The sequence below is a fragment of the Molothrus ater genome, unplaced genomic scaffold (genome assembly GCF_012460135.2).
Source record: "Molothrus ater isolate BHLD 08-10-18 breed brown headed cowbird unplaced genomic scaffold, BPBGC_Mater_1.1 matUn_MA635, whole genome shotgun sequence".
Lineage (NCBI taxonomy): Eukaryota > Metazoa > Chordata > Aves > Passeriformes > Icteridae > Molothrus > Molothrus ater.
The window spans coordinates 922-14,783 of NW_023416798.1; the positions used below are offsets into that span (position 1 = coordinate 922).

Genomic DNA, 13,862 nt, shown 5'->3' on the forward strand with positions numbered 1-13,862 from the left:
GCCACCTCTGTGTCCCCATTGCAATGTCCCCACCCCAATGTCCCCACCCCAATGTCCCCATGGATCCCAGTGCCACCTCCGTGTCCCCATCCTCACATCCCTGGTGGCCACCGGGACCCCTCAATGTCCCCACCCCAATGTCCCCCATGGATCCCGGTGCCACCTCCGTGTCCCCATCCTCACATCCCTGGTGGCCACCGGGACCCCTCAATGTCCCCATTGCAATGTCCCCCCCACCCCAATGTCCCCCATGGATCCCGGTGCCACCTCCTTGTCCCCATTGCAATGTCCCCACCCCAATGTCCCCCATGGATCCCGGTGCCACCTCTGTGTCCCCATTGCAATGTTCCCCCCACCACAATGTCCCCACCCCAATGTCCCCCGTGGATCTTGGTGCCACCTCCTTGTCCCCACCTCAATGTCCCCACCCCAATGTCCCCATGGATCCCGGTGCCACCTCCTTGTCCCCATTGCAATGTCCCCACCCCAATGTCCCCCGTGGATCTTGGTGCCACCTCCGTGTCCCCACCCCGATGTCCCCTCGCGGTGACATCGGGCGCGGCCGCCGCATTCTCCGTCTCTGTGTCACCCGCCTGTGTCACCCGCCTGTGTCACCTGCGTGTGTCACCGCCCGCCACCCCCCCCCCCACCTGGGGACAAAGGTCCGGGGCCACCCCCTGTCTGTCCCGTCCCCCCCCCCCCAGATATTGTCACTGTCACCGCTGGCACCGGCCCCACTCGGGGACTGGACGCGGCCACGGCGCCATCCATGGGGGGGACACGAGGGACGGTGCTGGTGGCCCTGACCTGCGCCATCGCGGGTGAGGATGGACGGGGGGACAGGGGGACATTGGGAGGGGACATTGGGAGGGGACATGGTGAGGGTCCTCACCTGCGTCATCACAGGTGAGGATGGACAGAGGGACAGGGGGACATTGGGAGGGGACATGGGGAGGGTCCTGGTGATGGTCACCTGGTGGTGGTCACCTGGTGTCCCTGAGGATGGACAGGGGGACAGGGGGACATTGGGAGGGGACACTGGGAGGGTCTTGGTGGTGGTCACCTGGTGGTGGTCACTTGGTAATGGTCACCTGTGCCATCACAGGTGAGGATGGACAGAGGGACAGGGGGACATTGGGGACATCAGCGGGAGGAGGAGGAGGGTGAAGATAGAGGAGGGTGAAGATAGAGGAGGGTGAAGAGGAGGATGGAGAAGAAGAGGATGAAGAAGAGGATGAAGAAGAGGAGGAGGAGGAATTGGGGTGGGAGAGGTTTGAAAGGTTCAGATCTGAAGGTCCTGGAGGAGGAGGAGGAGGAGGAGGAGGATGAAGAAGAGGAGGAGGAGGATGGTGGGGACAGGTTGGAGGGGACAGGGGGACGAGGATGAAGAGGAAGAGGGTGAGGAGGAGGAGGTTGAAGAAGAGGAGGATGAAGAAAAGGAGAATGAAGAAGAGGAGGATGAAGAGGGTGAAGAAAAGGAGGAGGAGGATGAAGAAAAGGGAGATGAAGAAGAAGAGGATGAGGAAGAGGAGGATGAGGAAGAAGAGGAGGAATGGGGGTGGGGGAAGTTTGAGGGGTTCAGATCTGAAGGTCCTGGAGGAGGAGGAGGAGGAGGAAGACGAAGGGGATGAAGAAGAGGAAGAGGAGGAGTTGGGGGTTGGAGGGGTCCGCGGCCTGAAGGGGCCGGAGGAGGAAGAGGAGGGTGAAGAAGAGGAGGGTGACGATGAAGAGCGGGAGGAACTGGGGAGGTTTTGAGGGGTTCGGATCTGAAGGGCCGTGGAGGAGGAAGAGGAAGAGGAGGAAGAGGAAGAGGTGAAAGGTGGGGACGATGGGGAGAGGCCGGGGGGGGGGGAGGAAGGGGGGGAGGAGGAGGAAGAGGAGGAGGAGGAAGGTGGAGACAACGGGGGGGGGGGATGACTTTGGGTGGGTCAAAGGGCAGGAGGAAGAGGAGGAAGAAGAGGAAGAGGAGGAGGAGGAGGAAGAGGAGGAGGAGGAAGAGGAGGAGGAAGAGGAGGAGGAGGAGGAAGAGGAGGAGGAGGAAGAGGAGGAGGAGGAGGAGGAGGAAGGTTTGGGGTCTCCTCTCTGGGGAGGGGCTTGGGGGTCTCTGCTCACCTGGACCTTCCCCTGCAGCCGCTGTCCTGGGGACAACCAGAGCCCAGGGGAGCTCCAGGGAAACCATGGACACCATGGGGACCTCCACGGACACCATGGGGACCTCCACGGACACCACGGGGACCTCCACGGACACCACGGGGACCTCCATGGACACCATGGGGACCTCCACGGACTCCATGGGGACCTCCATGGACACCACGGGGACCTCCATGGACACCACGGGGACCTCCACAGACACCACGGGGACCTCCACGGACACCTCAGAGACCTCCATGGACACCACGGGGACCTCCATGACCACCCCAGGGACCACCATGGACACCTCAGAGACCACCACGACCAGCCCAGGGACCACCACGTCCATCGCAGAGAGCACCTTGTCCACCTCAGAGAGCTCCACGACCACCTCAGGGATCTCCACGACCACCACAGGGACCTCCCTGAGCACCTCAGGGACCTCCCTGAGCACCTCAGGGACCACCACCACCTCCTCAGGGATCACCACCACCATCCCAGAGACCTCCACGACCATCACAGGGAGCTCCACAACCACCTCATGGACCAGCTCGACCACATCAGGAACCACCACGACCATCACAGAGACCCCCACCACCACCTCAGAGACCACCACGACCGCACCCAAGACCACCCCAGCCTCCTCAGGGTCCTCCACGACCACCTCAGGGACACCCACGACCACACCCAAGACCACCCCAACCTTCCCAGGGAGCTCCACCACCACCTCAGAGTCCACCCTGACCACCTCAGGGACCACCCTGACCACCTCAGGGAGCTCCACGTCCATGCCCGGGAGCACCACGAGCACCCCAGAGATGACAGCAACCACCCCAGGGATCTCCACGACCACCACAGAGACCACCCTGTCCACCTCAGAGAGCTCCACGATGATCACAGAGACCTCCACAACCACCTCAGGGATCTCCACGACCACCACAGGGACCATCCCGAGCACCACGGAGAACTCCACAGTCACCTCAGGAGCCACCATGACCAACACGGAGACCACCACGACCAACACGGAGACCACCACGACCTCCTCAGGGTCCTCCACGACCACCTCAGGGACACCCACAACTGCACCCAAGACCACCACAACCATCCCAGGGAGCTCCACCACCACCTCAGAGACCACCCCGACCATCACAGGGACCACCCTGACCACCTCAGAGACCTCCCCAACCAGCACAGGGAGCTCCACAACCATGCCAGGGACCACCACGATCTCAAGGACCTCCACGACCACTCCTAAGACCACCCCAACCACCTCAGGGACACCCACCACCACCCCAGAGACCACCACGACCTCCTCAGAGTCCACCACGACCACGTCAGGGACGACCATTCCAGAGGCCACCATGACCACACCAGAGACCACCACGACCACGTCAGAGTCCACCCAGACCTCCTCAGGCTCCACCACGACCACATCAGGGACCTCCACAACCTCAGTGACCACCACAGCCACCCCTGAGACCACCCCAACCACCCCAGTGACCACCACGACCTCAGTGACGTCCACGACCACTCCTAAGTCCACCCCAACCACCTCAGGGACACCCACAACCATCCCAGTGACCACCATGACACCAGTGACCACCACGACCTCCTCAGAGTCCACCACGACCACCCCAGTCACCACCACGACCTCCTCAGGCTCCACCATGTCCATCCCAGGGACCTCCACGACCTCAGGGACCACCACGACCACACCAGAGATAACCACCACCTCCTCAGGGTCCGCCACGACCTCATGGACAAACACGACCACCCCTGAGACCACCCCAACCACCCCAGTGACCACCACGACCACCTCAGGGACACCCACAACCCCCCCAGTGACCTCCACCACCTCCTCAGCCTCCACCATGACCACGTCTGGGAGCTCCACGACCACCCCAGTGGCCACCACGACCTCAGTGACCTCCACGACCACCCCAACCACCTCGGGGACACCCACCACCACACCAGAGACCACCACCACCTCCTCAGGCTCCACCATGACCACGTCTGGGACCTCAACAACCTCAGGGACCACCCTGACCACGCCTAAGACCACCACAACCACAGGGACCTCCACGACCATTCCAGAGGCCACCACGACCACACCAGTGACCACCACAACCACATCAGAGTCAGCCACGACCACGTCTGGGACCTCAATGGCCTCAGTGACCACCACAGCCACCCCTGAGACCACCCCAACCACCCCAGTGGCCACCACGACCTCAGTGACCACCATGACCACTCCTAAGACCACCCCAACCACCTCAGTGACACCCACGACCACCTCAGGCTCCACCACGACCACGTCTGGGACCTCAACGACCTCATGGACCACCCCGACCACCCCAGTGACCACCACGACCTCAGGGACCTCCACAACCACCTCAGGGACACCCACGACCACCCCAGTGGCCACCACGACCTCAGTGACCACCACGACCACTCCTAAGTCCACCCCAACCTCCTCAGGGACACCCACGACCACCCCAGTGACCACCATGACCACCTCGTGGTCCACCACGACCACGTCAGAGACTGCCACGACCTCCTCAGGGTCCACCACGACCACTCCTAAGACCACCATGACCATCCCAGTGACCACCACAAGCACCTTGGGGACAACGTCAACCTCCTCAGGGACCACCATGACCTCAGTGACCGCCCCGACCACTCCACTGATCTCCACGACCTCAGGGGCACCCACAACCCCCCCAGTGACCTCCACAACCTCCTCAGGCTCCACCACGACCACCTCAGGGAGCTCCACAACCTCCTCAGGGTCCACCACAACCATCTCAGGGACCTCCACGACCAACACAGGGACGCCCACACCCACCCCAGTGACCACCACGACCACATCAGAGTCCACCACGGCCACGTCTGGGACCTCAGCAACCTCATGGACCACCCCAACCACCCCTGAGACCACCCCAACCACGCCAGTGAGCACCACGACCGCCTCAGGGACACCCACAACCACCCCAGTGGCCACCACAACCTCATGGACCACCACGACCACTCCTAAGACCACCCCAACCACCTCAGTGACACCCACGACCTCCTCAGGCTCCATCACGACCACATCTGGGACCTCCACAACCTCAGGGACCACCACGACCACCTCGGTGACCACCACAACCACCTCGGTGGCACCCACGACCAACACAGGCAGCTCCACAACCTCAGTGACCACCACGACGATACAAGAGACCACCCCGACCTCCTCAGGGTCCACCACAACCATCTCAGGGACCTCCACGACCAACACAGGGACGCCCACGCCCACCCCAGTGACCACCACCACCTCCTCAGGGTTCACCATGACCACGTCAGGGACCTCAGCAACCTCAGTGACCACCACAGCCACCCCTGAGACCACCATAACCACCCCAGTGGCCACCACGACCTCAGTGACCACCACGACCTCTCCTAAGACCACCCCAACCACCTCAGGGACACCCACGACCACATCAGAGACCCCCACGACCACCTCAGGGATCTCCACGACCTCCTCAGTCTCCACCACAACCACATCAGGGACGACCATTCCAGAGGCCACCATGACCACACCAGTGACCACCACAACCACATCAGTGACCACCACGACCACCTCCGGGACACCCACAACCACCCCAGTGACCACCATGACCACGTCAGAGTCCACCCAGACCTCCTCAGGCTCCGCCACGACCACATCAGGGACCTCCACAACCTCAGTGACCACCACAGCCACCCCTGAGACCACCCCAACCACCCCAGTGGCCACCACGACCTCAGTGACCACCATGACCACTCCTAAGACCACCCCAACCACCTCAGGGACACCCACGACCACCCCAGTGACCACCACAACCACCTCAGGCTCCACCACGACCACATCTGGGACCTCAACGACCTCATGGACCACCACGACCACTGCTAAGACCACCCCAACCACCCCAGTGACCACCACGTCCATCCCAGGGACCTCCACGACCTCCTCAGTCTCCACCACGACCACGTCAGGGACGACCATTCCAGAGGCCACCATGACCACACCAGTGACCCCCACGGCCACCCCTGAGACCACCACCACCACCACCTCTGGGACCTCCACCACCACCTCTGGGACCCCCACGGCCACACCAGTGACCACCACCACCACCCAGGTGACCCCCACTGCACCCACGACCACCGAAGTGACCACCACGACCACCCCCAAGACCACCACGACCACTCCAGTGTCCTCCACGACCACGTCAGGGACCTCCATGACTGCCCCAGTGACTTCCACAACCTCAGTGTCCTCCACACCCACCCCAGTGACCACCACGACCACCTCAGGGACCACCACGACCACCCAGGTGACCCCCACCGCACCCACGACCACCGAAGTGACCACCACGACCACCCCCAAGACCACCACGACCTCCTCAGGGTCTGCCACGACCACCACAGGGACCACCTCAACCATCTCAGGGTCTTCCACGACCACCTCATGGACCTCCACGACCATGTCAGGGACCACCACGACCACACCAGAGACCTCCACAACCACCCCAGTGACCACCCTGCCCGCCTCAGAGTCCACCACGCCCATCCCAGGGACCTCCATGACTTCAGGGACCACCACGACCACCCCTAAGACCTCCACACCCACCCCAGTGACCACCACCACCTCCTCAGGGTCCACCCCAACCACCTCAGTGACCACCACGACCTCAGGGACCTCCACAGCCACACCAGAGACCCCGACGACCACCTCGGGGACCTCCACAACTACACCAGTGACCACCACAACCACCCAGGTGACCCCCACCACACCCACGACCACCAAAGCGACCACCCCGACCACCCCCAAGACCACCACGACCTTCCCAGAGACCACCATGACCTCAGGGCCCACCCCAACCACCCCTAAAACCACCACAACCACCTCAAGGACCACCACGACCACCTCAGGGACCTCCACAACCACCTCAAGCACCACCACCACCACCCCTAAGACCACCACGACCTCCTCAGTGACCACCACGACCACGCCTAAAACCACCACGAGCACCTCAGGGAGCTCCACAACTTCTCCAGCGCCCACCACGACCTCCCCTAAGACCACCCCCACCACCTCGGTGACCACCACCACCACCTTGCTGACCTCCGCATCGCCCACCACCATCTCCACCACCCCTTTTGCCACCGCTGCTCCTCCTCCAGCAGGTGAGTCCTGACCCAGGTGAGCTCCACCCTGCCCCAGGCGTGTCCCCGGGGGTGTCCCTGATGTCCCCGTGTCCCACCAGGGCTGTGTGAGAACGGGGGCACCCCCGGCGGCACCGGATGTCTCTGCTCGCCGTCCTACGCCGGGCCGCGCTGCGAGTTCTCCACCGACACCGTGGACACCAACCTGCGTGAGTGGTGGCCCCACCCCTGCACCTGGGGGACCTGGGAAGAGGGCCCGGGCATCTTGGGGGTCCTGGGCATCTTGGGGGTCTTGGTCTTCATGGAGGTTCTGGGCATCTTGGGGGTTCTGATCATCTTGGGGGTCCTGGGCATCTTGGTGGTTTGGTCTTCTTGGAAGTTCTGGGCATCTTGGGGGTTCTGGTCTTCATGGTGGTTCTGGTCTTCATGGGGGTTTTGGTCATCTTGGAGGTTCTGGTCATCTTGGGGGTTCTGATCTTCTTGGAGCTTCTGATCTTCTTGGGGGTTCTGATCTTCTTGGGGGTCTCGGTCTTCATGGAGGTTCTGGACTTCTTGGAGGTTCTGGTCATCTTTGAGGTTCTGGTCTTCTTGGGGGTCCTCAGCACCTTGGTGGTCCTGGTGTCTTTGGGGTCCTGGTCTTCTTTGGGGTTCTGATCTTCCTGGGGTTCTCAGCACCTTGGAGGTTCTCGTGTCTTTAGGAGTCCTGGTCTTCTTGGTGGTCTTGGTCTTCTTGGGGGTCTTCAGCATTTTGGGGGTTCTGGTCGTCTTGGAGGTTCTGTCTTCTTGGTGGTCCTGGTGGTTTTGGGGGTTTTGATGTTTTTGGGGGTCTTGGTCTTCTTGGTGGTTCTGGGCACCTTGGAGGTTCTGGTGTTTTTGGTGGCCCTGGTCACTTTGGGGTTCCTGGTCTCCTTGGGGTTCCTGGTCACTTTGGTGGTCCTGGACACCCTGGAGGTCCTCACGCCCTCCATCCCACCCCACCGACCCCTTCTCCCCATTGTCCCTCCAGCGTTCCCTGGGACCATCATGGCCGCCGTGGACATGGAGGTGACCCTCACCAACTTCAACTACTCCGAGGACCTGAAGGACCCCAACTCCGAGACCTTCCTGTCCTTCCAGAACCACTTCCGGCAGGAGGTGAGGGACGTGGGGTGGCCCGGTTGTCCCACCACGGCCACCAAGGTGACCACAGAGGTGACCAAGGTGACCTTCTTGCAGATCAAGAAGATCTATGGGACCATCCCTGGCTACGAGGGCGTGGAGATCACCAGCCTCAAGTAAGGAGGTCCCTGACCGCCCCTCAAGGCTGGGGTGGGGTGGGATGTCCCCAGACCTCGTCACCTCCTGTGTCCCCTCCCTGAAGGTCCGGCAGCATCGTGGTGGGACACCGGGTGCTCTTCACCATGGCCCAGAGCAGCAACACCACCGAGGAGTTCCAGGAGACCACGGATGGCTTGGTGGAGAAGCTGCGGGAGGCGGAGGCCGGCCAGGGCGAGTGCCAGCACAACACCTGTGGGTGACCTCCAGAAGCCCCCCCAGATCCTCCTGGACCCCTTGGTGGGACCTGCCCTGGGCCTCTGGGGCGTCCAAGGGTGCTGGTCTCTGATGTCTTCTCCTCCCCACCGCAGCCGTGCTGTGCCTGGTGCTGAGACCCAACCCCGTGGTCAGCGCCATGAGGGAGGTGATGGACCTGGATGGTGAGGCTGGCGTGGAGACCTTGACCACCCCATGGACCCCCCTGACCACCCCATGGACCCCCTGACCACCCCATGGACCCCCTGACCATCTCATTGTCCCCTGACCACCCCATGGACCCTCTGACCACCCCATGGACCCTCCTGACCACCCCATGGACCCCCCTGACCACCCCATGGACCTTCCTGACCACCCCATGGACCCCCTGACCCCCCCATGGACCTTCCTGACCACCCCATGGACCCTCTGACCACCCCATGGACCTTCCTGACCACCCCATGGACCCCCTGACCACCCCATGGACCCTCTGACCACCCCATGGCCCCTCCTGACCACCCCATGGACCCTCTGACCACCCCATGGACCCCCTGACCACCCCATGGACCCCCCTGACCACCCCATGGACCTTCCTGACCATCTCATTGTCCCCTGACCACCCCATGGACCCTCTGACCACCCCAGGGACCCCCTGACCACCCCATGGACCCTCTGACCACCCCATGGACCCCCTGACCACCCCATGGACCCCCCTGACCACCCCATGGACCTTCCTGACCATCTCATTGTCCCCTGACCACCCCATGGACCCCCCTGACCACCCCATGGACCCTCTGACCACCCCATGGACCCCCTGACCACCCCATGGACCCTCTGACCACCCCATGGCCCCTCCTGACCACCCCATGGACCCTTCTGACCACCCCACCACCCCCTGCCCACCCAACATCTCCCGTCCCTCACCCACCCCTCAGTGTCCCCTTGTTGTCCTCTCCTGTCCAGAGCTGTGCCACCAGCGAGCCCCCCCCGGCTACGGTGACTTCTTCTGGCCGGTGGTGACCTCGGGGGTCCTGCACTGCGTCACCTCCTGCACCCCCAACCGGCCCCAGAGCCTGGAGTGCCACCACGGCCGCTGCCAGGTCACCCGCCAGGGACCGCAGTGCTTGTGAGTGCCACCAAGGGGTCCCAGAACCCACCAAGGGGTCCCAGAACCCACCACGGGGTTACAGTGACCACCAAGGGGTCCTAGATCCCACCAAGGGGTCCCAGATCCCACCACGGGGTCCCAGAACCCACCACGGGGTCACAGTGACCACCAAAGGGTCCTAGATCCCACCAAGGGGTCCCGGAACCCACCAAGGGGTCCCAGATCCCACCACGGGGTCCTAGATCCCACCACGGGGTCCCAGATCCCCCCACGGGGTCCCAGATCCCACCACGGGGTCCCAGATCCCACCACGGGGTCACAGTGACCACCAAGGGGTCCTAGATCCCACCATGGGGTCCTAGAACCCATCATGGGGTCACAATGGCCACCGTGAGGTCCCATCGTCCACCATGGGGTCCCAACATCCACCATGGGGTCCCAACACCCATTGGGGGTTCCCAACGTCCAACATGGGGTCCCAACATCGACCATGGAGTCCCAACGTCCACCATGAGGTCCCAGTGTCCACCATGAGGTCCCAATATCCACCATGAGGTTCCAATGTCCGCCATGAGGTTCCAACATCCACCATGGGGTCCCAATGTCCACCATGGAGTCCCAACACCCATTGGGAGGTCCCAATGTCCACCATGAGGTCCCAGTGTCCACCATGAGGTCCCAACGTCCACCCTGGTTGTCCCCTCCGCAGTTGCCCGGACCAGGACCTGTTCTGGTACACGGGCTCCCAGTGCTCGGGCCGGGTCAGCAAGGTGGGCACCGGGCTGGGCGTGGCCGTGGCCCTGCTCTTCCTCACCTGCATCATCCTCGCGGCGCTGCTGCTCTGCCGCCGGCACCAGCGCTACCGGAGGTACCGGCACGGGGAGGGTGGGGTCTGCACTGGGGGCTCCCAGTTTGGGCTCCCAGTTTGGGATGGGGCTCCCAGTTTGGGGATGGGGCTCCCAGTTTGGGGAGGGGCTCCCAGTTTGGGCTCCCAGTTTGGGATGGAGCTCCCAGTTTGGGGATGGGGCTCCCAGTTTGGGGACGGGGCTCCCAGTTTGGGCTCCCAGTTTGGGATGGAGCTCCCAGTTTGGGGAGGGGGCTCCCAGTTTGGGCTCCCAGTTTGGGATGGGGCTCCCAGTTTGGGGATGGGGCTCCCAGTTTGGGCTCCCAGTTTGGGCTCCCAGTTTGGGGATGGGGCTCCCAGTTTGGGGATGGGGCTCCCAGTTTGGGCTCCCAGTTTGGGTTCCCAGTTTGGGATGGGGCTCCCAGTTTGGGGATGGGGCTCCCAGTTTGGGTTCCCAGTTTGGGGAGGGGCTCCCAGTTTGGGGGGAGCTCCCAGTTTGGGGAGGGGGCTTCCAGTTTGGGCTCCCAGTTTGGGGAGGGGCTCCCAGTTTGGGCTCCCAGTTTGGGGGAGGGCTCCCAATTTGGGATGGAGCTCCCAGTTTGGGGAGGGGGCTCCCAGTTTGGGATGGGGCTCCCAGTTTGGGTTCCCAGTTTAGGGAGGGGCTCCCAGTTTGGGGATGGGGCTCCCAGTTTGGATTCCCCATTTTGGGAGGGGGTTCCCAGTTTGGGGTCCCAGTTTGGGGGAGATCTCCCAGTTTGGGTTTTGTGGGGGGGGGGGGGAATCTCCCAGTTTGGATTCCCAGTTTGGGGAGGGCTCCCAGTTTGGGGATTTTGGGGCAGGGGTCTCCCAGTTTGGGGATTTTGGGGTGGAATCTCCCAGTTTGGGGATTTTGGGGCGGGGGTCTCCCAGTTCTCACCCCTTTCCCCTCCCCCAGCGACCTCCCCCCCTATTTTGGGGGTTCTTGGTACGAGCTCGATGATTTCTCCTGGCCCCCCCCGCGCGGTTCCGTCATCCCCAACCCGGGGGTCGCCCCCCCCGCCCGCCGCCCCCAGACCCAATTTGAGGACCCCCAGACCTGGAGGAGACCCCCGGGACCCCCCCAGGAGGGTCTGGGGGGTCCCCACCCCTTCAGACCGTCCTTGGAGAGGGTGGATCCCTTCCTGCAGGTACGTACACCCCTGCCAGGACCCTAAAGAGACCCTAAATCCCCTGCCAGGACCCTAAAGAGACCCTAAATCCATTCTAGGACCCTAAAGGGAACTGAATTCCCTGCTAGGACCCTAAAAGGACCCTAAATCCCTTCCAGGACCCTAAAAGGACCCTAAATCCCCTGCCAGGACCCTAAAACAGACCCTAAATCCCTTCCAGGACCCTAAAGAGACCCTAAATCCCCTGCCAGGACCCTAAAGAGATCCCAAATCCCTTCCAGGACCCTAAAGGGAACTGAATTCCCTGCTAGGACCCAAAAAAGGCCCTAAATCCCTTCCAGGACCCTAAAGAGATCCCAAATCCCTTCCAGGACCCTAAAAGGACCCTAAATCCCCTGCCAGGACCCTAAAGAGACCCTAAATCCCCTCCAGGACCCTAAAGAGACCCTAAATCCCTTCTAGGACCCTAAAACAGACCCTAAATCCCTTCCAGGACCCTAAAAGGACCCTAAATGCCTTCCAGGACCCTAAAGAGACCCTAAATCCATTCTAGGACCCTAAAGGAACCTAAATCCCCTTCCAGGACCCTAAAGAGATCCCAAATCCCTTCCAGGACCCTAAAAGGACCCTAAATCCCTTCCAGGACCCTAAAGGGACCCCAAGCCCCCTCTCACTCTGTCCCCTCCCCCCCAGCTGAGGACCCCGAGGCCGAGGGTCACCCCTGACCTGTGACCCCCCCGTGGGACCTCCTGGAGCGTCACAAGGAGACCCCGACCCCAAAGAGGGGACCCCGACCCCAGTGAGGGGACCCCAAACCCAGTGAGGGGACATCGACCCCAATGAAGGGACATCGACCTGGACCAGGGGACATCGACCCCAGCAAGGGGACCCCGACCCCAAAGAGGGGACATCGACCCCAATGAAGGGACATCGACCTGGACCAGGGGACATCGACCCCAACGAGGGGACCCCGATCCCAGTGAGGGGACATTGATCCCAATGAGGGGACATCGACCTGGACCAGGGGACATCGACCCCAGCAAGGGGACCCCGACCCCAAAGAGGGAACCCCAAACCCAGTGAGGGGACCTCGACCCTAAAGAGGAGACCCTGACCCCAATGAGGGGACATCGAGCTGGACCAGGGGACATCAACATGGACCAGGAGACCCCAACATGGACCAGAAGACCCCGACCGACCCCAATGAGGGGACCCCAACATGGACCAGAAGACCCCAACCCCAATGAGGGGACATTGACTCCAACCAGGAGACCCCAACATGGACCAAAAGACCCCGACCCCAATGAGGGGACCCCAACATGGACCAGGAGACCCCAACCCCAACCAGGAGACCCCAGCATGGACCAGGAGACCCCAGCCCCAATGAGGGGACATTGACCTGGACCAGGAGACCCCGACCCAAGTGAGGGGACCCCGACCCCAACCAGGAGACCCCAACACGGACCAGGAGACCCCCAAACCCCAAGAGAGACCCCCAAACCCACGTGAGAATCGGGACCAGCTCCCAGTAGCTCCCAGTATCTCCCAGTTTGCTCCGGCGCGCGGGACGCGTCAGGAGCCGGGTCAGACCCTTGGGGTTGGGTTTTTGGGGGGATTTTGGGGTTTTTTTGGGGGGATTTTTTGGGATTTCTGTGGGGTTTGGGGGAGGGAACCCCTCAATATTTATTTATTTGGGGTGATGAAGCCCCAACCCCTCCCCGGGCAGAGCCTGGAGGGTCCCCGGGGGGGTTGAAGCCCCCCCCAAAAAACCCTGAGGGGGAGGGGGAGGAGCCCCGCCCCCTTTTCCTGCCCCTCCCCCCCATATTTATTTATAGTAATTAATCAATTTGTTGATAATAAACGATTGATTGCTTGGTTTAATTTGTGTGAATTCCCTCGGTTTTGGGGGTGGCGGGGGCACGGGACTGGGAGGGACTGG

At 62.4% G+C, this 13,862-nt stretch overlaps 1 protein-coding gene across 3 annotated transcripts; it reads left to right on the top strand.

The window, feature by feature from the left end:
- Nucleotides 1-2,384: 2,384 nt before the first annotated feature.
- LOC118701396 (mucin-2-like) lies at nucleotides 2,385-12,791 on the top strand. 3 transcript variants are annotated; one of them, XM_054518479.1, is made up of 11 exons: nucleotides 2,385-6,847; nucleotides 6,890-7,335; nucleotides 7,416-7,523; nucleotides 8,321-8,448; nucleotides 8,530-8,588; nucleotides 8,675-8,823; nucleotides 8,940-9,008; nucleotides 9,787-9,949; nucleotides 10,641-10,799; nucleotides 11,710-11,941; nucleotides 12,617-12,791. In XM_054518479.1, exons 1-11 carry the CDS (start codon nucleotides 2,388-2,390, stop codon nucleotides 12,653-12,655), a joined length of 6,012 nt encoding a protein of 2,003 aa, XP_054374454.1. In that variant the 5' UTR covers nucleotides 2,385-2,387; the 3' UTR covers nucleotides 12,656-12,791. The 3 variants fall into 3 exon arrangements, with proteins under 3 accessions (XP_054374454.1, XP_054374455.1, XP_036261904.2); XM_054518480.1 differs by having other exon boundaries at nucleotides 2,385-4,771; nucleotides 5,630-7,335; nucleotides 12,617-12,790; XM_036406011.2 differs by having other exon boundaries at nucleotides 2,385-7,335; nucleotides 12,617-12,790.
- The last annotated feature ends 1,071 nt before the right edge of the window (nucleotides 12,792-13,862 follow it).

Coding starts and splice junctions, on each gene's coding strand:
- LOC118701396 (XM_036406011.2), top strand. CDS start 2,388: ATGGACACCACGGGGACCTCCATGACCACCCCAGGGACCACCATGGAC. Junction 7,336..7,415: donor CGCTGCTCCTCCTCCAGCAG/GTGAGTCCTGAC, acceptor GTGTCCCACCAG/GGCTGTGTGAGAACGGGGGC. Junction 8,589..8,674: donor GTGGAGATCACCAGCCTCAA/GTAAGGAGGTCC, acceptor CCCTCCCTGAAG/GTCCGGCAGCATCGTGGTGG.